This window comes from Ciconia boyciana, chromosome 9 (genome assembly GCF_034638445.1).
Source record: "Ciconia boyciana chromosome 9, ASM3463844v1, whole genome shotgun sequence".
Taxonomy (NCBI): Eukaryota; Metazoa; Chordata; class Aves; order Ciconiiformes; family Ciconiidae; genus Ciconia; species Ciconia boyciana.
The window spans coordinates 6,718,695-6,744,935 of NC_132942.1; the positions used below are offsets into that span (position 1 = coordinate 6,718,695).

At 39.2% G+C, this 26,241-nt stretch overlaps 1 protein-coding gene across 4 annotated transcripts in view; it reads right to left on the reverse strand.

Annotated features, from left to right (window-relative positions):
• The window catches only part of RNF130 (ring finger protein 130), a 53,682-nt gene that overhangs the window by 15,211 nt on the left and 12,230 nt on the right, over window positions 1–26,241 (reverse strand). For all 4 annotated transcript variants that reach the window (XM_072872438.1, XM_072872437.1, XM_072872439.1 and 1 more), the window contains 5 exons: window positions 13,894–14,144; window positions 10,245–10,316; window positions 8,296–8,378; window positions 1,336–1,432; window positions 79–283 (listed from right to left, as the gene is read on the reverse strand). In XM_072872438.1, the coding sequence (XP_072728539.1) occupies window positions 79–283; window positions 1,336–1,432; window positions 8,296–8,378; window positions 10,245–10,316; window positions 13,894–14,144 (708 nt within the window). The remainder of the gene's footprint in view (window positions 1–78; window positions 284–1,335; window positions 1,433–8,295; window positions 8,379–10,244; window positions 10,317–13,893; window positions 14,145–26,241) is intronic.

Genomic DNA, 26,241 nt, shown 5'->3' on the forward strand with positions numbered 1-26,241 from the left:
CAGCACAGAGCTACAGCAAAGCAAGTGCCACATACCAGGAAAACCATAGAACGGTACTGGAAGCCAAAGAAAACTTACTTGTCACAGCAATGTTGATCTCTCCTGACCTTGGTGTTAGCTCTCCGTCCTGTGGAAGCTGTGACATCCCAGAGGTGCGCAGGGGCTCCAGGCTGAGAGAGCTGTCGTTGGCAAAATCGCCGAGTGCTGATCGCCTGCTAGCTGGTTGGCCTCTGGTGAGCCTTTCCATGTCAAAGGCTACGTTATCTGTACATGGCACATTTGGCTGGAAAAACAAGCGATTCCACGTTACAACGGTGAATATTCTACGTAAAGCAAACCTATGAATTGAGTAAAGCCACACACACGCTATTCAGCTGCTATGGCTGTCCTCAGATCACACAGGAGAGAAACACACAAATTAGCAAGTTCTATCCGAAGTTGCTCCTTCAGTCCACCTTAAAGAGGTGGAGGAAGAAGCAGAAAAAAGGATTAAGATTCAAGAAAGGGACTCAAATATATGCTTGTATCATAGCCTATGCCTGTTTACTACCATCAGCAATGACGACGTGTGCCAAATGCTACTGTATCGTCCTCTAAAAATCCAAGTATGTTATTAATTGCAAAAATAGGTCATCTACAATGTATCTGCAACTATTTCTTACAGAATGTGCAAATTTGCAACTGACACAGCTAAAAATGGAGGCCTGATTATTCTCACTGGCTTGATTCAAAAGTTGCTTTAGACAGTATCTTCATATGCTCTTCTCTTTCTTCCTTATTTCTTTCTTCTGAAGAGTATTGCTCCCACCTTATAATTTTTTCCTCATATGGGAAAGATGGAAAAATCCTTGCTGAGGTTCTTCACTTCTATCGCTTTGTGAACTGGTCAACAAAAGCAGTCCTCAGGGATCCCATAAGCCATGAGCTGCTTGAGGAAAACTCGCTGGCCTCAGCTAGGGCATGGCTTTTAACGTGTAAACAAACTTAGGGTCTACAGGAGACCACAACAAGAACAAGAGATTTACAGAGTAAATTTAAGAAAGAAGCGTTGAAAGAAGTTGAGAAAAGGGAAGATTATAGAGAACCTAGTAGACTTCCAGTAGACAAGAAACTGTTATAAATGGAGATATAACAATATGTTCCCAATGACCAAGCAGCGAAAGGAACAACAAAAACAAATGAGCTTTATCAGCAGCAAAGAAACTGGTAAACAAACCCAAACACTTTCTGACTAAGGGTACTCGAACACCCTTCTCCCTTTCTCCTCTACAATTATTCGTCCTGTTCTGTGTCTCAGACGTGGGAGGAAGAAGAGCTCACAACAGTGCAACTTACCACAATTCCCAGTGCCTTCAAAATGTTCAGTTTACACATTGGACACGTACAGTGCTCACTAAGCCATGGATCCACACAGGCTTTGTGGAAAACATGCCTAGAAGAACAGTCAAGGTACATATATAATTTGCAAACAAATCTATTTTATACAATGAAAACTACTTTAACAAACTTTTAGATAGTTTCTTTTCTAATTAAGCCAGCAGAACAAATTCTAGAATTGCCAGTATTCTGTGCTGATTGCAATAAGAAAAAAACCAAAAACTCTTGCTTTTTGTTGCCACCCTTTACTAATAGTTCAACTAGGAAGAAACACTTAAAAGAAAGAATTTTTTTTTTTTCCCCCTTCCCCTTTTATTGTAGATATGAGTATGCACATGGGCAGAATAACTAGGGTAACAAAGTCCCCACCATAACCTTGTGTAAAGTCTTGTCTCAGTTTCTATGTAGAGCCTGGCCATAAATTGGGTAGGAAGAGCACAGATCCACCAGCAGTCAATTTTATTCAGAAGTCAGTGCAAACAACCCAAACACGCCTATGTTTGATTTTGAAAGGGCTTTTATAATTATCACATGTAAGTAAAAAGAAGGCTCTTCCTACAATCAGTATTTCTTGATATCAGGAAGGAAAACATGTCCATCATCATATGATGGTCATATAAAAAAGAAGAATCTTTCAAAGATGAAAAGGCAAACTGGGCTTCTACTTGCACAGCAGGGAACTCTGCAATAGAGAACAGTCTGAATTGCCACCTACATTGCCTACAAAATCTTAGGCACATACATGAATATAAATGTAACAGTGTTGGGATGGATATAAACCAATATAACAACGAAGGGGTATGCAGAGACCAAAACAACATATCTAAATTGAAGGAATTAAAGGAAATGTCCTCTTGGCTTTTCAAAAGGCAAAGAACTTTTCAGAGCATACTCATTGCAGAAATGGGTATGACTAGACTTTCTACGCAATACAGCTTTAGCAAATACTCAAAATACCCTAGTCTGAATAACTGCCTACAGTAAGAACCCAGATCTTTCATTTCCAGTGGTACTGCCTGCGGAGCAAAAAGCCAGTAAGAGCAGGCACACCCGAACACGACAGACTGGTGATCACGACAAAGATCAGCAATTACAAGGGCTGCTTAGCCAGCGAAGAGCTGTGGTCTGAAACCCGCAGGCAAAGGAGCAGTGGCAGAACAAGGAGTTCTTGCCATCTATCTGAGGCATCAGCACGGTCTGTAAGAGGTCATGCATGCCCCCAAGGCAGCATAAAGTTGCGATACTCTCCGTCCTCTCCTTTCTCAGGTTATACTTGCTGCTCTGTGCCTCACTAAGCTCATCATAGGGTTTGGGACTTCTTTGCTCCGAACCCCTTGGGATTTTAAAACCAGAGACCAAATGAGGTGTGTTACCAGATAATTCTCTTTTAAATGTCTGAAAAGTAACCAGAGAAAAAGGCCTAATGAATTTGTAAACAAACATGGAAAAAGACAGTATATAGTTGTTTTGTCTATGGCTACTAAGACTGATGGAGGGACTAAAGTATATCAACATAATTAGGTTCCAGTCAGCTACAACTATGCATCCTACCTATACTAACTAAAGATGCATAGACTTATAGAGTATAATATAGTCAACAGAAGATGGACAGGGAGCAAGAGAACTTTGCTCATCTATATCCCAGATATGGCAGGAATAGAAACTTAGAGAATCTCAGCTGGATTGAATCTTTTAGCAATACGGCAATCATGAAAAACAGGATATATACATTGCTTACTGTTCAAATAATTGCACAAAATACAAACTCACTTCTATCATTATTAGATCTTAACACATTCCCTTTATTACTCACAAAACTACAGGAATCAATGTTTAGAAATCCTGGGTGACAGAAAATGGTTTTAAATCTTCTGAAACATACAGAGATGCTATTTTTCTATGTTAAACAAATTATGGCTTTTAGTTGCTTATGTTTCCTTTTAAGATTCTGAAGTCTGTTTTTTGAGTAGCACAAACCTGAAAATCTAATATTTTGGGAAACAGCAGACATCAAGACTCCACAGAAGTATGAAAACAGCTTTAATATATTGTTATCGGCTAATCAGTGCTGTAGAAGCACTCAGATCAAGTGAAGCAGGCGACTGATACGGATGCCAACATGCATCCACTAAATATTATGAGTTATTTTAAAGAGTCAGTAGCAGTTTGATATAATTCAAATGCACCAAAACAGCTCAACTATTTTTGTGACCTCTTAATTCTTTGCTTTTAGTTCCTAAACCTTCAAGGATGTTTATTAATGTGTTTCAAAAAAGTGCAGCTCCCCAAAGGTTATTTATTGATTTAGATCAGCATGGCTCTACCTACTACTTATGAGGTTTATCTACTCCTTAAAAAGCTTGCTGATACCATCATCGTGGCTCAGGGTCTGTCTGCATTTCTCAGCTTGCAAAAGTTAAAAAGCAGTTATACAGCAATGAAGATAGTAAACACATGAATTATTTTAAGAACTCAGTCTGACAAAGTAAGCCCTTGCATTTTCTGCTATCATAAACCTCCTCCATCTTCATATTTCTGTCACTTGCTTTCCAAGACCATAAATCTGAAGAGTTCCTAGTGAGTTGCTCTAGGTCATAGCGGCTGACGACGTTCCCCCAGGAGCCACACGCTGGGGAGGTCAAGTGTGACACAGCTTTTGCTGCTTCTCCAGCCTCGGGGCCGGAGGAAGCACAGCCGGCAGCCAGGCTGGTAGCACTGAAGGAGTCTCCCATGCGGGCATAACTCCAAACAGGTGACCTGCAGGTATTTTTCCACTCTGTCAGCATACCCAAGCCGGTTGCCCTCCAGCTTGTAATAAACACTGTAGCGCCGACTCTGTTGTACAACACAGATTCTTTGCAGCATTTCACAGAGAAAAAGTGAGTTAGAAATCTTTCAGTGGTGTAATGCCTCTGAATTCACATGTCACACAAGGAGAAGGGTTTGAACGAGTTTGCAAGTGCTATTTCCCAAGAGCTCACTACACTTCCCTGCTCTCAGTGGAGCAGCCCACCAAAGGGATATGATCAACATGCTGCTGCAAAGTAGCATCTTCGGCTACTGCTGGAGGTAGCTGCTATCCTCACCCTGGGGTAGAAACCTCCCAGCCGGGCCGGCAAGCAGCACACAGGTCCTTTCTGCCCTGCTGCAGGCAGCTCATTACACCTAGCACAGCCGATGAGAGATGTCTGGCCTGCGGTGGCCGGGAGGAAGGCACCATGTCTCCATCCGCAGCAGGCAACACCAGGGGAGAGCAGCCTCAGTGCTTTCCACAAATACATAGTATTGCTGGGGGAAAAGAGAGACTGCCCTCGCAAGCAGGTAGCAGAGAAAATGGGGGTGGGTGGTGCAGAGGCATTGCAGTAAGCAGAAAGGATGGCACTGAGATATTGTTAATTTGCTCTTAAAGAAAAAAAAAAAAGAAGCTATTTGCAGCGGCACAGAATCAAACTGATGGAAATCTGGCTTAGTTGCTTTTGTCGCTTCCCCCTTCTTGGCCCAGTACAGGAAATATGAAGAATTTGACTTAAAAGCCATTTATTTTAAACATATTAACTCCTTTAATTCTCTTCCTATCTTGTAAATTCCTTCCTTCCCAGGCCATCTTTCTGCCCTTTCCAATGTCACTCTGTGCTTTTCTCTAACCTGTCACTTTGCTCTCCCTTTCCCTTATCTCTCACTAGTCCTTCGCACTACCCCCTCCTGATCACTTTCACCCAGTGCCCGGTCATCTAGATGCAGTGGTGTGATGATAAAGTAAAACTATCTGAATAAAGAAAGCTGTCCATGAGGTTTGTCTTTTGCTAGAATCCTTCTGACATTTGCTTACACTACTTATTTTTAACTTACATAATGATATTCACAAAAGACATTCCTCAGGCTTGTAAGTCTGAGACAGATGGCTGTCTTATCCCTCTGTGCACTAAAAGCTATAGGTATGCCCATAGGCTGCTGGTACTGAATGTATTTCTCTCTGAAGCACAAAATGAGTGATAGAAATTCAACCGCATTGTTGGCAATCATTTTCATTTTAGTTTATTTTTAAATTGGCCACAATTTCTCACCTGCTACAAAACTTTACATCACAAATATGGCGTTTCACTACAGAATTTCAGGTGCTGTGTGTCCGCCCAAACCAGACTCCTCTCTGCTGAGGCACAGAGCGACAGACCATACTTAACTGCACAGAACAATTGTGGTACCAAAGAGAAATGCTACTTTTAAATTGATGAAAGCAGCAAGGATGTCATACGTCAGTGATTCCTACCGTCTGATGATTATAGCTTCCTCAACAGGCGCAGTAAGAAAAACTTCTTGTCTTTTATTTGCTTCCTGTTGGTCGAGCCATTTTCTCCATGGTTTTCTTGCAATTTATTTTCTCATCTGGCTTAGAGACTCTCTTGTAGGTTTTTTTTGTGTGTTGTGTGGTGTTTGTTTTTTTTTTTAAACTAACTTTGCATGTTGCACTAAAATGAGAGGTTGAAGTATCAGGAAGTAGAAAGGGATTAAACCTCCAAAACAGGATTTGGGGAGAAGCATCTCATTTGCTGAAGACTGAAAATTCTTACATGCAATCTGAAATTTATTGGGCTCATCTCTGCAGGTACTGGTTTGCCCTTCATCTACAAATATAAAAATGTCTTATGGAAAGCATTCATCTCAATGTTTCCATCTAGCCAAGGACGGAAGCTGAACTGCAGCAGATGAAAAGTGAGATTTAAAAAAGAGAAGTAGAAAGTGAACATAAAAAGTTGTCATACAGCCTTCAGCAGGAATGTAATCTGAGCCTCCACTAACCTTACATTCTTGTGAAAAACAGAACAGAAAAGGATGTATGCCAGAGCCTTGATATCTCCGTTACATGGGAGATGGCATGGGGGAGGTTGTGCTGAGGTGGTAGCCAGGTGCACCTTCATCCAGCTCCCTGAAGCAGCTGTAACTACCCTGAGAGCAGGGAGCATCCTGTCTGCAGGACTGTGGCTCACCACAGGTGTCTGAAGGAAATGGACTTTAAAAATATTTTTTTTTTAAATTAAAAAACAAATAATCAATGATCATCTTGGTTAAATGATCTGATGACATCTGATGACACTAGCAACATATCCATTGCTTGGACAGTGGCAGTTGTTTAACTAAGGAAGTTGACTTTTAGTCCAAATCGTGTGTTGTCCTTAGTGGGAGAAGATTCTTTCCTACCAGATGAAGACTCATTCTCTTGTCATTGGCAACGACCTTCCTCTGACCTCTGTTCAGTACCAAAGAGAAAGGCACAGAGGAGTGGGACTTGTGAACCTCCAGTCCACATCCTTGAGTCTCACAGTACAACCCTGAACTACACAAACAAAGCTTTCTTAAGAGGCAATTAAAAAAAAAAATCAGCTTAGTGGTCCAAAACTGGTGTGCAGTTTCCAGGAGTTCCTCCTCTAATTTCCAAATAATCTTCTACATAACAAATCAAGGACTAGGGCTTAATTCACATATGCAAGCTTTACTTGAGATTACAATACAGGACATAAATCTCTGTAATCTTTACTTAACACTTGGGAGTACATTTTTATGGGCAAGAGGACATCATCTTTCAGTAAAAGTGACTGAATTCTAGAAAAGAAATGCACACACATCTGCATGACCAAAAGCTCCCAAATCTTTACAGATCTGAGACCAAGCTCTTCTATTCCCAAATATTTTAATGGGAGTTTCTAAACAGACATTTGTAGGGTATATTAACTAAACAACAACACTGAGCTTCTCAAACAATTCATTGTTTCCCACAGTCCAAGAGGTAAAGAACATAGAGAAAAGTAAACTGAATTAAACTTCTGGCTTCAGAAGTAGAATGCAAACATATTTTTATCAATAAGACATAAAGTAATACTGTTTTCCTTTTATGATGATAGAAATTCATTATGCATTAGAAGAAAAATATTCCAGCTCTTCAGAGTAGCCTACAGGAGGATTTAGAAGACCGATAATGAGCTCTTATGTGCTGCTGCGTGACTGAAGCTCGACTCCAACACCATGACTTTGTTGCTTCTAGAGTATCATGCAGAACACTATTTATATACCAAGCATAGGCCAAGTTACTGGATCTTAGCTGCATATATACAACATAACTTACATGTATTTTTTTGTCTGGAGATAACAAGAAAGCTTTGCATTTCAGAATACAAGGGAAAGATGTCCTTGGTAATGCTTAACACTACCAAAGTGTACCTATTCATCAAAACCAATCACCAGGTGGAAAAGCACTTAAGAGCATCTCTCAAAGAACAAATATCCCGAAACAACTCAAGAATGGAAGTGGAATGGAAAGAAACTGAAAACCTGTAAGTGTCAAGAGAATGGCATACAAGGAGGAGGAAGTTGTTACATTTTAAGCACCAATGCAGAATATCCAGCAAGTATGAATCTTCAGGCACAAGCCAAGAACACACTGCACTGGAGAGGCCAAAGATAGATGATAGCACAGTGACTGACTGATGTCAGAGGAGGTATAAAGGTTGGAAAGACTGCATTTCTCTTTCCTACACTGTTTCAGAAACCAGCAGCCAATATTGCACATTTACTGCGCAGAGTGCTGCAGCTGTACCTGGTTCATTATACTTAAGTTTTTTGTGTCCGCCCACCGCTCAGTCCTTAAATCTGCACCCCCCCTTACAATCTTAATAGCTCCACTGCTGATATGACCAAACTACCCATCTTCAAGATCATAATCTTTTGCTTAACTTCCACTGTCATAACAATGCCAGCACCCACCTTCACACCTTTGGTATCATAGTCTAAAATAAAGTGGCTGTTACTAGGACTGGAAACATCTAACGAGTGTGTCTGTAAATTACAATGCACATATTACATGAAATGAAGCAAAGGAGCACAAAGAAAGAATAGTTTCCAAACAAAGCAACTTTACTAGCTTACTTGCATGGTAAAATGCGAACAACATCGTTCTGCTTGTAACTCTCAATGCAGACAGCACAATGATCAAAGTCTGGGTCTGTCTCCTAAAATGAATAGAATGAAAATTCAAGTCAAGAGTTGAGGCTATAACAAATGTAAACGTAGTTGTGACTAGTACACGAACTCCATTTGAGCCAAGTGGCTTTTACTAAGAAGACACAAAACCTATGACTGGGTTATTATATTCCAACATGACTTGAGGAAGAAAAGTATCTCATACATACAAAACTATGCCCTCATTTGAAGCTGGTAAATGATCATTTGAAACACAGGATAAGGCCTAAGATTATTCTAATATTCAGTTGAATCACTATAAAATATAGTGGTGATTTTCCTAGAAGCTTTACTTCAGCTTGAAGCTAAAACTTCTATTTCATACAGTGGGTTTTTTTGGCAGGATAAGAATCCTGGAATTCCCTTTTATAGCCAGAACTAGCAATTTTTACTTATTTCAGAGTAGTCCCGTATTTTTTTGTCTGCTGCTTACTTGCAGCATTATCATCATTCTTATCCAGACGTAAAGATGAGGATCACTGACTGGCTCGCTCCTCTCTTATTCTCTGTTTTCCAGAATTGATGATTTAAAAAATAAATTTTTTTTTTTAAACATGAGAATTAAAAATTTCTAATGAAAAAGGGCTGACTTCATTTGGGTGTAGATATGGCATCAGCAATATCTATTTAAAATGTTTGGGCCTGTGACACAAACCAGACTGTGCCTTCTCTTAGTTCAAGTTCATTATTCTTTCGATGCCAGCAAGCTACTAGCAAGACACCGAGACAGGAACCCCATCAAGACAGTAGCCACTCCCTGGTCAGCACCAGTCAGTGCTGTGCGCAAGGAATCCCGATGGGCTGCTCTGATGAAGGACAGGTTTTCTCCTACCCTCTGTTCACCTGCGTGTGCATCTCATGCTGTCTGTACTGCAACCTACACGTCACTTGCCAGGTTTGAATTTATGCTGTCAAGACGACAGCATCTTTTCGTTTAATATGGAAAAGTTCCTGTTATCTCTGTGTACTCCCATACCCACAGAAAAGATTTAGTGTAGTAGGCCATCTTGAAATAAAACTACACAGGGAGGGAGAAAAAGCAGAAAGACATTTTTTCTGCCTTCTCTCCAGAAGCAAATTTTTCCATCACTTCCCAATCTTCCATTGCTGATAGTGTTGATAAGAAATATAAAAAGGAATCACACTAAAAAGGCCCAAGGAAATAATCTTCTCTTAAAAAAAATCAAATCATAGCCAGAATTCCCTTGCCTTTTGCAAATTAAAGAGCAAAAATTAGGCAAGATTATGTGACTATTTTTTCCTTTCAGAATCAAAGACAAAGCAGTACTGCTCATAAAAGTGAAACAAGTTTAGGACTTAACACACCATATATTTTAGTTTGTATACTGGCAAGAAATATTCTTTAACTATCTTTAATGAAATACCTGTTTATAGTCCCCCTCAGATTACTGGATATTCTTATTTTATGTAAGAGATTGTCCTTTATTACCTGTCTTTTAAATTTATTTTTATTTTACACAACTTCCATTTAGAATGATTCTAAGTTCACAGAATTCTACATAAACAATGCTAGCCCTATATACTCCTACCAGCAACCCCCCCCAGCCAGCTAGCACACAAAACCACTCTCAGTCACAGTTGCCAGATGGAGTGCAAGTTGCCAGATGGAGTGCAAATAGTATTTAAGCAAGAAAAACTTCTTTGAAACGTACAGACTTACAGCACAAATTGATACTAAAAGTTACACAAAATACTGTGCCACAGGACAAAGCCAGCCTCCAACAAGGAAGGCAAGGTCATAAATCAGAAGCAGAAAGGAAAAACTGAGATTGTTTCCCCTAGCAAAAATTAAACATGATGCTCAAGTTTACCATGTTGAAATCTTATTATTATACCTTATCACCCTTCTTTACTGTCCTGGTTGTCAATTTACCGATGGCTTTCTTGGCAGCATCTCCAAGACGACGCTAATAAAGTGACAAAGAAAAGAACAGAAATTAACCCTGACAATCAAGCTTCATTACTGTCCTTTATCATGACTTATTTGGGCTCAATACTAACATTGCAATACACACTATGGCAGTAGGCCAACACATAAGACAAAAACCATACACAGCAAAGCCCACAGTTCGAGATTTGTCAGGAAGAAAAAAAAAATCCAGCAGTTGAGCCCACAAATGCACTTGATAAGCATGGGCATAAACCTCATGGACCGTATAAAAGTCCACAGAAGTGATCCAACATTGGTGTGACAAAACTAATCAAACCCAGCCCACAGGATAAAAACTGAAGCAACATGCCCTCCTGATGATTTCCATTATATTCTGTTCATATTGCTTTTTATTCAGTGTGCTATAGTATATCCCTTGTTCTCTTCTTAAGCTTGAATTATTAATTTTTTTTTCCCCTTAGCAGGCTGATCTTATTTTAAGATGTAAGAGATCCTCTCAGTGTAACCTAGTTTCTCTCTTGCTATTACCTGAAACCACCAGGATCTCACAAAGAAAAAAAAAAATATGGGTCATGAAATCTAAATAAGCCAATACAGACTTAAATAAAGCTGAAATGAAAGCTGGTTTGAAGATGAACCTCAATCTGAATGCAGAGGCCAAGCTATTTTTTGTTGTTTATGCTGTTTTTATGACCACCACCGTTGGCTGGAAGGAGCCATTTCTGCAATTCAAGTGCCGATTCCTACTGCAATGCCCAGTTCCTGGCCAACGAAGAACTGCTCTTTGCCAGCTTCTCCATGGGATCCCAGGGACAGGGCACTGAGTGGAACAGAGCTCAACAGTTCTTGTTTCAGGAACCTGAGACATCAGATTGGGCTTACATTGGATGGAACATGGGAATTTCAGGTATTTCATCCTTCACCTCCCTCTTGTACTAAGTACTCTGCCTTTGAAGGAGACAGGCTGTTTCTGAGAATGTAAACTGCACCTATCAAAACCTCCATTACAGCTTGAAACAAATGTGCATTTTTTGCACCCACCTCCTATACAGTTGAAAATCAAATCCTTCGTAAGGTGTACCCCCCTGTATCATACACTTTCTCTGCATACAAACTGAAACTAAGGCGGCTGCTTTTATTTGAGAAACACAAAGACTTCAGAAGCTCAGCACAACCAACTGTACCACTTATTCCAGAACTACATAAGCACTTTTTTTTTGTGGCTTCCACAGAAGAACAGCTCTTATTTTATATTTTTTACAGCATGGATTTGAAAAAAAAAAAAAAAAAAAAAGAATCTGATACTCAGTCCCAACTACTGAAGTATACCCATGTAGGAAATGCAGCATCAGAAACAGAACTGGGATGGGGAAATTATATGCTTCCTGAAGTCAAAAATCTCATCCTAACTTCAACACGTGAGAATTGCTGAATTTAAGCAAATCTAAATTACACGTCCTGGAACAAGCATATTGGCCTGAGTACTTAACGACACAGAGCACACTGGCACAGTGCCGGAGTAGATAATCATTGCAAAACCAAAAGTGTGATTACTAAGAGAGGAACAAGGCTGAAAAGGCATTTAACTTAAATGCTCAAGACTACCAACTAAGTAATTGTGGGTAGTATTTATACTTAGTTGTACTGCATATGATTGTATATGCGCTACAAGAAATCTTAAAGAAAGATTGTTTTCCTATTGGAAGCATAATATTTCAGCAAAACTCTTCCAAAATGTATACACGTTCTCTTATGTAAATAAATTTGCTAAACAATAATCTCTTCCATTTAAGAGATCCATCTCTTCCGTTTTCTAATTTTAACAAATACTTTTTTATGCTAACATTGGAAATGCTCAGAATTTGCTATTTTGATAAGTTAGGGCATAGGCATACAGCATATGCTTGCTTTTAAAACCCACAACTGCCTTGATGGAAGAGGCCACCACCACACGCAAAAGAGTTTCATACCTCTGGCGGAAGCGCGCAAGAGTAATGAAGTGAAATACCGGTATCTACTTGCACTATCTACAAAACACAGCATGTTTTTGATGTTGTTTTTTAAAAAAAGTGTGCCTCGACATAACTTTAAAACAAGATCATAGCCTAAAACAAGTTATTTCATCACTAACTGTACAGCCTTCTCTGTGAAAGCTCTCAAAGCTCTTTAAAAATAAGCTGTAGCTGTTGCCACCTTCTTATTAAAGTTTAATAAGCTCAGCTTTTTACACCACATAAAATTTTCATTAAGTTTCTCCTGACCTTTGTAAAAATCTAAAGAAAGAAAAAAGGTCATAAGAGCCCTTTCCCCGTGGAGCAACTGTTTTGAAACATGGACATTTGGAAGAAGCCTAGAACCATGTAGGGGATGCAGGAGGCACAATTTAGTATTCTATAGACATTCATTGAGTAACAGTTATATTTAAACTTTCACCATCCCAAGGGACCACACTAAGTACCGGTTACAGCGTGGTCATTTAAGAATGACATCCTTAGGAAAAGCTACAGGATGCCCATGGGACCTGCAGCATCAGACACTATTTATAGAAACTAAAAAGGAAATCCTTTGTCACAACTGAGGCTTTATCAGTTTGCATTTGTTTTAGGTTTGACAAAACATCTTTAGAGATCCAAAGCACTGCTTCACAGTGAGCTCCTGTGTATTAGCTCTAATTCAGGGGCAAAGGGGGCACAGCAACTAGAGGTCAGCAGCTTTTTAAGTTAGCCTTGACAGAGAGATACAAAGGGAAAGAGAGCACAGCAGACTTCCTGAGGTTTACCAACCCTTCTCAATAAAAGCCAGGGCACACTGTGGAGGCAGTGGGTCATTAAGTCCATACTAGTAAAATATTTACTTCTAAAGTTTAATCCATATTTGAGTTGATGACTTGATTTAGTCAAGATCTCAGAGTTTGGCCATACTTAAGTCAGTTCTTAAACAAATCAGAGTTGAAAAAGAATGTAAAAAAGGCATATTGGACAAAATTTTATGTAAAATATATGACCAGGAGATTAGGCAGTCCATACCAAGTGTGATCTTGAATAAAGTTGGAAGTTCATGCAGATCACTAAGCAGCTCTGTACCTTAGTTTTCTTACCCTAACATTTATGACAGATTATAGTTTGGAAACACCTTTATACAACTTCTGAATTACCTTAACTATTACTAAAGCTATCCTTAATAACATGGATAGAATTCATAACATTAGCTCTGCGTTCCCCTACTCTATACAAGTTCATTCACAATTTAACTCCCCCTCCCCCCCCCCGCCCGCCATTCCCAACGTACATACGGCATGTATTATTCAGCCAACATAGAATCTATCTTCCTCTTGGACATACCCATTAAAACCCAAATATTTTGCTTCAATGTATTCTTTCCTGTCGTGTAATATGATCTTCTACTGGTGCTGCTCAAGATGAAAAGTCTTTGCTATATAAAAATCCTTGTCCAGGAACATGCTCTACCTCGGAACAAAGAGGTTCTGAACACTAGTTTGATGGACATTCCTTAGAAATGATTTGTTCTCTATTGACTCCTGTATACAGAAATATCACCTCCACAACTTACGGGAAAAAAAGGAGTCCCCTTACCTGATTCCTGTCACGTGCACTTGTGTACCTGATCTTCTGGATGAAGTAAAATATTAACCACGCTGAAGAAATTATCATCAAAACTATGAATGATATCGACACAAACACTAGAGAGCCCCGACTGAAGTTTTTTGGAGGAACACGGGACCCCACTGCTATTGCCATCAGGACAGAGATATTCTTTTCCAAATAATTCAGGATCTCCTTAACCTTTGATTCTGTAATCATGACAGCAACAATGTCTCCAGTTCCTATAAAAAGAGAAAAATATTTAATTTATATTTAAAATTAGCATGGTATGCTGCTCACAAGATTTTCCAAATGCAAAGCCATTTGACAACTTAGAGAATTTAATGTAAGCCATCTATGGCACAAGGAACATGCTACTGGGCACTCAACTCATGGCTTGTCCTTCAAACCCAGATTTTCAAATTAGGGCATTAACATGCAAACTGTCTGCAGCTCCACACATAGTAGCAGATCTCTACCAGTGGTTACACAGTACTTCCCACATTATAATTACTGTGTGCATTCTGAACTAGCTTTAAAAAGAACATTTACTCCAGATTTGAAGCTGTGAATACCTAAATAGGTAACTCACAGAAAAACATTTAGAAGATGAGTTCAATGATACTGCTAGAGTGGTCTTAGTATACACAGTGCTGCATACAAGTTGCTCTGGAGTTATGCAAGTTCCCCCTGCATGGTTATGAGGCTTTCACGTGCCACCAAGGTTGTCAAGGACCTGTAAATCACAATTCCAGCACAGAAGCAACAAAGCCAAACTTCTACCTACATCACTTCAGACAGAAGTGAAAAGCGAGTAAGTCCGGCTGCAAAGTAGAAGAGAAATTAAAAAACAAACAAACAAACAAACAACTTGGCAGAAGTCTGAGTGCTGATTTTATCACCCATACAAAGACACACTTGATAAGATCGCAAAGAGGCTGTCAGCTTCATCAGCTCCATTTTGAATGTGTAGCCCATCTGGTTTTCATAGTTTTCAGGACAGGGACCACCTCCTGTCCCAAAGGGAAATTTCTTGGCACAAGGATAATAAGAGAATTAAAACACAAGGCTGCTGAAAAAGAACAAAATCACCTGCAGAGCAGAGAGCGCACCTATGTTTTAAAAACAGAGGCCCCATAAAAAAGAGGATCTTGAACTCAGGGAAATTCTGATCTAAGTCCAAAGAAAGCAAACTTTATAGGAAAGCCAAAGCCAGAAAGAAAAGAGCCTTATGAGTGCCATTCTTATTCATCCAGACCTATTTGCTTCCCATACTAAAACTCCTTTCAAGACCTATTTTCAAAATGCTTGCAAAGTCTGCTCATCTGTTTGCTCCATCTGCTTGCTCCAATTCACATTCCCTCAGAGAGGAACTGTATAATGCAAGCGACTTCAGCACTGAGATTCTGGATTTAGAGTGGATTTGAGTTAGAGAGCCTAGGGTGACAGTGAAGAGAGAACATGAGGTCCTATTTTAACACAAGGAATTTGTTCAAAGTCTTTTAATCAATAACTGATTTTTAAGAAGTTATTGTATCCACAAAATGATGTAGAAGACCCAAAAGAGCAGCATCTTTGAAACCCAGGGCACAGTAAGTCAGGGTGACAGACCCAGACAGCTACATAATTTTCCAAAATGGGGGCTTTAATAGAGTTGTGTAACAGTCTTAAAAGTTCTCTCATTACTCTTCCCATTCGGCATGCCATACAGTAACTTTTACAGTCACTATCCTCAGTTTTCAGAGCAAGTTCCTTAACATCAGTGTTGTGGATTGTGCCGACAGAACTACCCAGAAGAATTAAAGCTGATAATGTCAGAAATTAAGATTTGCACAATAATTTAAAAAATATTCCACAGCCCCAAAATTGTTTTCCCCAATAAATTTCAACTTTTCTTTATTTAAAATGGAAATGGTAAAGACATTCATGCCTTGTCCTAGTGGTATGGGTCTAAGTAGGAAAAGAATGTTCAGTGTTTCCTTCTGAATATTTTTGAAACAAGTGTCACAGTAACTCAAAAGCTTTGAATAGCAACCAAAACACAACACAATTTATGAATACAACTTTTTAAAATCACTAGTATACCGCAGATTCACACAAGGTCCACTTTAGTCCAGCTCTCCAGAGACACTTCAGTTCTAGACGTACTGAGTTTGGTTTCATGCAAACTAACCAAGATATTTAATAGGCAGCAAAGCTCAGAAACAGAGTAAAAATCCACCACTTGCTTTATTTTCAGAGGAAATCTACTTGGATTCCTATTTGTCCAGCTGGGGAGAGTCCCTGCCCAGACTTGCAGCACTTAATTACAGGACAAGAGCCACATTTCCTGCAAGATTCTGTATGTAGATGCAGCACATGCTCCTGCAACCCCAAACCCTGCAGCTCAGATGGTGCAAGATCAGATAATTTATACTGCCTGATATTTTCCCTACGCTTCACTTCTGTTCTTCATATCTAGTTCGGATAGTAAAGAAAGGCGGGGAAGGGTGCGGGGCGACTGTATTCCCCAGAGCACACGTTCTGCTAAGCTTCCCCAGTAGGTATTTATTTGCACTGAGGAATTATGTTAGTATCAAAATATCAGTCAGAAGCACTCAATGTAGCATTCTGACATGATTTAGAGTTATCTGCAAAGCAAAGCTGACTAAGATCTTCCGATACTAGTCCAGTTCTGTCCGAATCAAAAGCTGAAGCCTCCACCTATTCCCTGCTGCCCAGGGAATGTGACAAAGCTGACAATCTGTCACGCGTTTTATATAAAGCCCAGCACAAAGGGAACCTCTGGCATCACTGCAAAGTGATTTGCATTCCAAATGACTCAACTGGGAACAGCCAAAGTGCTACTGCTGCTTCTGACCCTGCGAGAGCCAAGGAGAACTGCAGAAAAGAAAAATAAATTGTGCCTGCTTAACATACTGAAGCTCAGTGGAAACTGGGACTTGGTTCATCCATATTTTTGTCAGGGGCATCACCCTAAATAATTTTAGCAAGAGCTCCCTGTTTGAGAACAATTGGGGGCAGGAGGAGACACTGACTCATTTATTTTAAGTACCCTGAAACCTTGCATTTCTGAAACTTAAGCAGAAAAAAATCCTCAGGTGAACACAGAAAGACTAACAGCATTCGTAAAAGTTGGAATATAGTCTTACTATATAATCTTATGAAAAGCAATACTCTCCTCAGCCAAGAACACAGTGTCCAGAGAAAAGAAGCTGGAATGCTAACTAAAGCCAATGAACTACACGTTCAACCACAGATGACAAGCTAGGACAGACGGTAGGTTTAAGATAAATATTGACACCTGTAAATATAAATAATTTAATTGCTATCATCCAAGCCCAGACAGCTCTTTCTAGCTTGCAATTTTACCATGTGCATGTTTAATTAGCATAGTTGTACGACTCTATGTATGAAAAGGCATGAAGTTGCCATTAATCATTAAATCTGTGTAATACTACATGCGGAGAGGAGGACTTAAAAGCTGAGAAGACACTAAAAACAAGAAGATGGGAAAACCAGCAACATCCAGAAGTTTTCTGTAGAGCTCCTGAGGAAACTGCTTTGCTCTCTCACTAACCTATCCATATCCCCTAGCACTTCTAAAAGAGCACATTTAGAAAGTCAGTAGAAAGTAATCTCAAAGAAAAATTACTAGTCTCATCACAAGCAGATAATTGTTTCCTTTTGTGTTTGTTTTGTTGATTCTTGACTACCAAATATTTGTTTGAAGCTCAAAATATGGACAGCTATGGCCAGGATACCAAGCTCAAGACAGGCATGGTTCAAAGGGCAGACTTCAGACACCTTCCATCCACCATCCCTTGGAAGATGCAGGGAATGGCAGCCTGGCAAAATGCAACTGCCAAACAGCTGATTTTTTTTTTTTCCCCTGGGCTTGTGAACCACCCAAGCAGCTGTTTGGTCAATACTTGGGGAGAAGGACAGGCGAGACAATTCGTCCTGGGCATCCAAGCAACCTGGCACTGAACTGCTGCTACTGCTGCGATGCTTCAACCACCTTCTCGCAGACGGGGAGGGCAGAATCTGAGATCCCATCCCAAGCGTGGCCAGGGTTGGCCCACCTGTAAGAGGCACTGAACTATTTTGATTTGATGTAACAAGGTTTGCAGAGAACTGAGAATTGTCAGATACTCATAACAAGGTTAGCACTTATTTTCTAATGGCTGATATTTTCAGCTGAAGTCCTTGTAATTTCCTAAGTCTTTGATAGTGCCTGCTGATGCTGCAGACACAGCATGGAGCAGACAGACTGCATTCATCTCACGCTTCCGAAAGAATATCGTTCTCTCTTTAAATAGCAGACAATATTTAATTGTAACTGAATCCTTTCATGACTTCATTCTGAAAAGCCTAAACTTAACACACATTTATCTGAACAATTCTGCTGGGGGAAATTTCAGAGTACTTCCTTAAAAAAGCAAACAAAATCCCCACCTTCCTAATAAAGGTAAAGAATGGTGCAGACAGTCACTTGTAGGCTGGATTCAGGGCATGATTCAGACATTGAAATGCCACTGCCTATTTGACTGCTACAATCAGAACATCATAATGATAATGTAATTGGAAATAAAACTGCCCATCTTCACAAACCAGACTTCCCTATTCTTCTATTAAAATCCCATAAATATACACTAAGCATTTCTGAACATGTTATATCAGAAATAAAAACACAGCAACACACACTATTCAGCACCCAGGAACGGGATCAGTCCTATTACTGTGAGTGACAGATTTCTTGGAATAATATTAAGTAACAGTGAAACCACTCCAACAGAATTTGGGAGCCCACAAAATGTCGACAAAGAAAACAGGAAAGCACAAATGAAGTGCTATGGTTATATATGAAGTTTTGAGAGACTGATCACAAGTTCTGTGAAAACACCAGAAGACATCTGAGCTGCAAGGGAGCAGTGGCAGAAGCAAGAATTACCCCTACAAGGTAAGAGATTTAGCCACAGAGGACATAATCCATAGAACCCACAAGGTGAGGTGAGAGAAAGGGAAAAGGCATACTGAGCTGTATGCAAAGCTGCACTGCTAGAAAAGGTGGGCTTGGGGAGCACAGTTTAAGTATAAATTCCATAGTACTAACAACATTGGCAAAAATACACAAATTATTCAGATACCTTAAAACTTTAGTCTGATACAAAACAGAGAAATTCGTCGTGGAGAATAAGTCTTACATTCTAAAACAGGCTTTGGGAAAAGCAGACACCAAGAGGAAGAGCCTTGGCATATCTTCAGAGGGATTAAAACAGGTCTAGCTGCACATATTTTTATTTTGATCTAATCAGAAAGTAAACAGGAGCACATCCAAGCTGTCAACACACAACTGCAATCTCAAGAGTAAAATATGTTGTTTGAGATGTCCCAAATCAAATCTTTCTGAAAACAGAAAAAATCCGTAATATTTGTCAGTTTAGTTCTAAGCAAGGCAAGAATTTAATGCCAAGAATATACATCAATTTTAAAATGAGTCTGGACAGCATTTTAAAACATTTTTCTTCCTGTTGCCTTTATAACATTGAAAATGTTGAATTCTTGTCTGTATGTAAACATTTACTTTAGGATGCCTATTTTATGTAGTGTCAGATACTAGAACAGATGTTATAACACTACCGTGAGAAAATTGTAAAGGACAGCAGTACATGAAACTGTTACCTAGAAGTTAGGCTTTCACAGGCTGCATCAGTTAAACACAACCAGTGGAACAACTAGCTATCCCAAAACATTGAGCAGATATTTGCAGAAATCACAAGTCTCTTTGCTACACAAACCTATGCAAAACAACCTGGGGAAGAAAAAAAAAAAATCTCTTCTGAGGCTAAAACTTGAATTCTGACTGTCTACCTAAGAGGATGAGGAAGCAGATATTCAGGTTCAGTGAGGACCAGACTTCTATGAATTGCAACTGAAATACAGTCAAGTTATGTCTGAAGAACACTCAAAAGTCTTCTTTGATTGCAGCAAAAAGAGATTCAACAGATTTTACTCTGCCACGCTAAGAGAGGGCACTGCACTATACCCTCTAAATATGCCTACATACACTTTAGTATTTTGAAACATACCACACATTGCTGTACTGCTAATAGGCATGTGATGGACATTCACAAAGTTCTGCTCCTTTAAGAAAAACAGGCATATGATTGAGGCATATGATTAGAAAACCTGGAACAGCAAGAGTAGCTTTCCAAAGATGGGTGTTACACAATTAACTCCAAAACAAATACTGAAGCCCAATCTGATTCTTGTTGTGCTAGCCTGTAGCACATTAGATTAAGTCCACAGGTGATAAATAATAATCTTCTAAGCAGGAATGATCTTTCCAATGCCTGCCCTCCTTCATTAAACAAGAAAAGATGCTTCAGTATAATGTTCTTGCCATATTTTACATCAGCTTTATAATCTACTATGACCAAGAGTTCCTAAAAGGAGAGCTAAATAGCAAAATGAGTTGAGGAAACTGTTGGGCCATATTTAGATTACAACTGCTGACACATCATTTCACAACCCAGTTGCTCTATTCTGACACTCACGGAAATGTTTCTTAAGGAGAAATCTGCATGAGATCAAAACAGGTAGTCCCAACTAAATCCTCCTCCTTCATTCACGAGTCCAAATCATGCTGACGCACGTGAGATGGTGGAGCTATGCCCCCGTGTCTCCTCAAGCTTGACAAGGTCCAGCTGTCTCTGCTACACCCAGCATACCCCACTCAAGACGACTGACACTTACAGTCTCTCAAAGATACAATACAGCATTAGTATGTAGAAGAGAGGCATTAAGACTTCAGCTTCACTGCAGATCATTTCCTCTCCATCACCCTCACCCAGAGAGCTCCTTTCTATCATAAGTCATGTGACACTAAACACTGTTAGAAGAATTAAGATCCCTTTATTAAGATATAAGATGCACCCACCTCTTCTCTAAGCCTCCCACAAGTTCCTGAATCTCTGCCCCATCTTGATTTTCGAAAGCAAAAATACGCTACTTCAAGGCTTCTGATGGGCACCGGGAGGACAGATTCACAGCTGGGCTGAGAAGTGGGGAGCACCAGAAGGCAGAATTTATACATCTCTGGAACCAGAGCTGTAGCAGAGTTCACTTAAAATGGTAAGGACACTGGGTTCGGGAGTGAGTTTGGTTTTTTTCCCCCCCCTCACTTTTGACTGCCTTGACTATTCTACTTATATTGCATATTCCCTTTCTGTAGAAGGGCTTTTATCTTCTGGGAATTATATTTATGTATATTTTTGTAAAGCATGTGACCTTTTGGGTTCTTTACACTAGGGAAAAACAAGCCTAGATAAGGGAAAAGCAGACAGATGTTGCAATGATTTTACAGACATTTCACACAATGTTCTTCTCTTTTAGCAATGCTTCTTTGCATCTACTTGCGTTACAATTTTTTTTGAAAAGGAAACGGACATTCCACTTAAATAATGCCGGAAGAATAAAAAACAACTTGGTACAAAGGAATTTATCATTTTATCATCCCCTTTCCACAATCTGTGCACAGATTTTTATTTCATTCACATAGTTCTGCAAGGCATTTAACTATGTATTATGGTGAGTAAACTGCATTTGCAGTCCTATTTAATGAATACTTTTACTGTTAAGGTATTAGTATGCTAACAAAGTAGACCAAATTTTATATTCAAACCTTAAACAAATGTAAATTAATAAAAAGCAGAAGGGTCACATTAAGTTTTGACTAGGGAAATGGTGTAACTGTAACATGACACACTACTGAAAAAACGTTCCTCATGTCACAATTTCACATATTTCTGAAATACGTAAGTCTTTCTATCTTCAAAAGATATTTCTGCTTATTTGAAAACAACCTTTCTTCACATATACTTCTGAAAAATGTCCAAAACCTGTTACCTTAGATCTGGATTTAACACCCAATCACTGATTAGTGTCACATTCTTGATTAATCAATAATATTAATGTAATGTGACCTTACTGGTCCATTCAGCAATTTAAGACACACTTGGATTTTGATAACTAAAAGTCTCCATAATCTTGCATTCTGTAATGTGACCAGGAGCTGGTAGGTGACTCCCATTTTGCTACTTCTGGATAGCAGTTTGTATTCCCACTAAGGGAAATTGGAGCTAAAAAACCCAGGGATTTCTCATAAGGGTAACCTGTGATGCTCATGTATTTTCTTCTATCTACAGAAAACTTCCATACAGATTCATCAATCTGGACAGTCATTCCAAACAAATTCAGCAAAACCCGAAAGAGAAATGGCAAGAGAGCCTTACCCAAGGACAAAAAATATTTTTAGAGCTTTATAAATTGCATATTCATAGATTAATACCATAAATTTGATTCTACCGAATCCATAGATTTTGGGAATTACTTTGCTGCTGGAGCTCAGACTTTGGATAAGGAAAAGAATGTAATTACTTACAGTCACTAACAGTCCCGTGGGCCTTTTCACAGTCACAGAACTAATTACCCTTTCAGCTGGCTAAGGAAAAATGAGCCTAACTGCTGTTATTTCAGTTGTGGATGAGGCATATACCACACAAAAACACTGGTAAGAAGTTCTGCAAGACAGAGGCGTATGTTAGCTTTGTAAAGGGGTTTCCCTAGCTTATATTGAAGAGACAAGTGCTTCCTTATGGTCCAGAATCTGTGCTTCAAACATATTCCTCTCCACATCTCGTTAAGTGTCAGACACCTCCATCTACTGTATGACAGATTCTCCTGATGGATACACCTCCAAGAAATGCAGCGGGAAACAGCATTAACTATAACGCTGTTGACACTTGTTCCCCACATTTTCAATTAGCAAATATAAACAATAAACAATATAAAATGATCAAAGATATGTAAACTATGGTTAGACTATTGATTGTTTTGCCTTTTTTAAAGCTTCAACTTTAATGATTCATCTCTCCTTCCTTTTCACTAATACTCCAGGGTAAATGAATAATACTAACAATACTGTAATATACAATAAAATTAGTTTTGATTTTGAGCTGTGGATTAAAAGTAGGTCTTAGTAATCCAGGGAAAGTTTTGCAGTGGATTTGGTATAGAGCTGAAATATTTGTCAGCACACATTTGTGCAAAATAGTCTGCAATGCACCCTGCCATATCTTTCATGCATCAGTTCAGCTTACAGTTACGTAAAGAGACATTTGTGAGAAAAAGGCAAGCAGCAGAGGAAGAGATGTGCTGCACGCAGCGAGAGTGCCACAACAGAGGAGAGTGGCATTTCGACTGCCAGATCTCTGCAGTCTACTCTACCCACTCCGCATTAGGGCAAGAACATGGAATAGCCATTAGATGGCAACAACTCCAAATTACTTCCTGTCCCTCCTGTCTCTGACCCAGTGACCTAAAATAATCCACATAAATACACTCAGTTTTATCACAGTTCAAAGCAAGTACAGACCTTGCTTCCTGTGCTAGCATGTTTTTTAAGCGAATAGAGGGCCATCAGAAACCCTCCCCTTGAAAGGAAACTGTTCTTGGGAGCCAGTGCTGGGCAGCTCTCCCACAGCACTACAGCAGGGGAACGGCATCTTCTGTGCACATCACGGAACAGAAACACCTTCTTGCAGAAAACGAATGCATCGTTCCTTCAGAAGTGCAATGAAGATTGATCCTGATCAGATGTCTGCAGCTTGTTCTAAAGACTTTACAAGATTTATCTGTATCAGGTAAAACCTCTGAAAAAGGTATTATATTAGAAGTTGTTTAAATACTTCAGGAAATTTCTTCAGCGCTGATGAACAGTAGTTACTGGAATCCAGCAGCTTCATTTTGACACTCTCTTCTGTATTTGTTTATATTTTTTCTGTTTATATTTGTTCCATAAATTCTGAGTATGAAATTTTAACTTTAGAGGCTTCTTTGGCTTATATTCTTTTCTATAAATCCAAATAAAAGTCTAGATTTTAATAGAGAAGTTCAATATAAAATTTAACTATTTTGTACTTGACAGGACTGTCTGGACCACACGCAAACACAAAAAGAATTAAAACGCTATTTTACCTGCATTTCCTTCCTGTTCCCATAATTGATTATAAAGGAGACAGCTACTACATATTTTCTCTACCACATAGGCTTTTTTTTACATTAGACAATATTTGTTCTGCTTTAACAGAAGTAGCAAGCAAAACCACTCATAAAACTGCCTTCCTGCCAGTGATATCATAGTCTAACATAACGTATGCTGGGGAAGACGTCCTTCACTTAGGTTGATAAAGGACATCTACAAGAACGTGTAAAGTAAGTTTATTTTACGTGCACACAGTAATATATACAAGGATATACACAGAGAAAAGAAAAGAATGTTGCAAATAACATTAACAGAAATATATACCTTAAGGTCAACACCTACTTTAAAACTCAGCTTGAAGTTGAAGGGGCAGAGGCTATCACACAAGAAAAAGCAAATTCTGGTATTAACAGTAGAAACAGCAATTTGACACAGTGATGATGGACTGATTCAAGAGTGACAGTTGTTATCTAGCCACCAGAAGGAATTTATATTCTGCTAAGTAATATGTTGAGTACGAACAAATTTCCTAAAGATTAAAATTTTCAAATGTGTGTTCAAGCATAAAATAACTTGGATAAAATATTAATCCCATAGGTGAGAACTGCTTACTGAGCTCTTTTCATAGGGAATCACCTCTCTACAGGTGGGCAACATACATAAATCTATATAATATTTTACTTATTTTTAGCACAGACATTGCCTAAGCTGGTGATTGGAATTCATGCAAATATCAAAGTAGGAAAGCGTGCAGTTCACAGAATGTGCATTATCAGCAGCTGCCGCTTTCCTTCTCTGCTTCACCAGGAAGACAGAATATTCCTAAGGTTTGGTATGCAGCGGTATAAAAATTATGTTACAGTGGTATAAAATGACACAAGGTCTATTTTTACCAGTCTATGGAAAGAAAACGTAGAGCTGTGAACCTGGTCATCGTAATACAGTTGCAAAAAAAAAAATTGTCTTGTGAAGAACGCATTTTTAAAAGAATAGAGGAATACTGCACAGCCCTAGACATCATATGGAAGTAAGACCAGCTTGGTGGCTCACCTTCATTTTCACTTTATATCAACTCTATTTAACACATATTTAACTGAATCATCAGCAGAACAGCTATCAAACACACAGAGTCAACTCCTTCTCACCTTTAGGGATAGAAAATACTAAAGAGAAGAGAGGTAGTGCACCGGAATATCTAATTAGCAGATGATGTGGTCGTTCACCACCTAAAAAGCATGCAAGCAGTCATATGGTTGAAAAGGCAGAAAAAAGAAGACCAGAGTGTGCCTTATATGTGTGTAAGGCTGCTTTACACACATTTGTTTGAACAGGCTCATCACGTAAGCACACATTCATGAATCTATATGCCACTTGGAATAATCCTCACAGAGGGGAATGCTTGATCCCAAACCCTCCCCGTGCTGAGGCTAACACCAAAGGGCTAGTCTACATCTCAGTTACACACACTTGCAGTTCTTACATCAAGCAAACAGGAAGTTATTTATAGGAAGCTCTGCAAAGCGCAGATTGCTAAGGAGATTGCTTACATGACCATAATGCAATCAAAACAAAAGCTGTGGAGCGACTTTCCCCTTCATTACAGGGTGGTGCTAAGGTGGTACTTCAGTTCTAGATAATTGCTTGTAGTCTGTTGTGCAGTTTGAATGCTTCAAGTACAATATTAATTTTGAGATAGTGCCTACAGCCCAAATCAGCGACAGAGATTCCAGTATACCAGGGACTGAGTACATGCAGCTAAAAACCAGTATCTCAAATACCAAAATATGCATCAACTCCAGTAATCATGGTTTTTTTTTAAAGCTTGCCATGAGTAAGACTAAATATTTGGAAGTCAACATGCTGAAGACAGTATTAGCTTTTTTCCAAATATCAAGCATCCAAACAGTTGCCTGGCTAGCTTACAAGGCACCATTCTACCCACAGCAGCTCTCACATTTTATAACTTGAGACATTATTTCAACCTACCAGAACCAGTGGACCTATTGATATAGTTTCAAAGGCAACACACTGGTCTTCAGAGCTGAAACACTGAGTGAACTAGGATTTCCTAATAAAAAGACAGACACCATCCCATTGCTGTGAAAGCACCTGCCAAATCTAACAGCATTACGAGAAAGAAGGCATGCGAAACAGAGACTGCGGACCTTACAACCTTACAGGTATTTCAAAGAGAGACCAGAGCTGAAGGTTTAGGAGGGTACTACATCAGCACAGAGAGAGGTGTCAAAAAACTACAAACGGAAGGTGGTAAAAAGCGTTTCACTAGAATA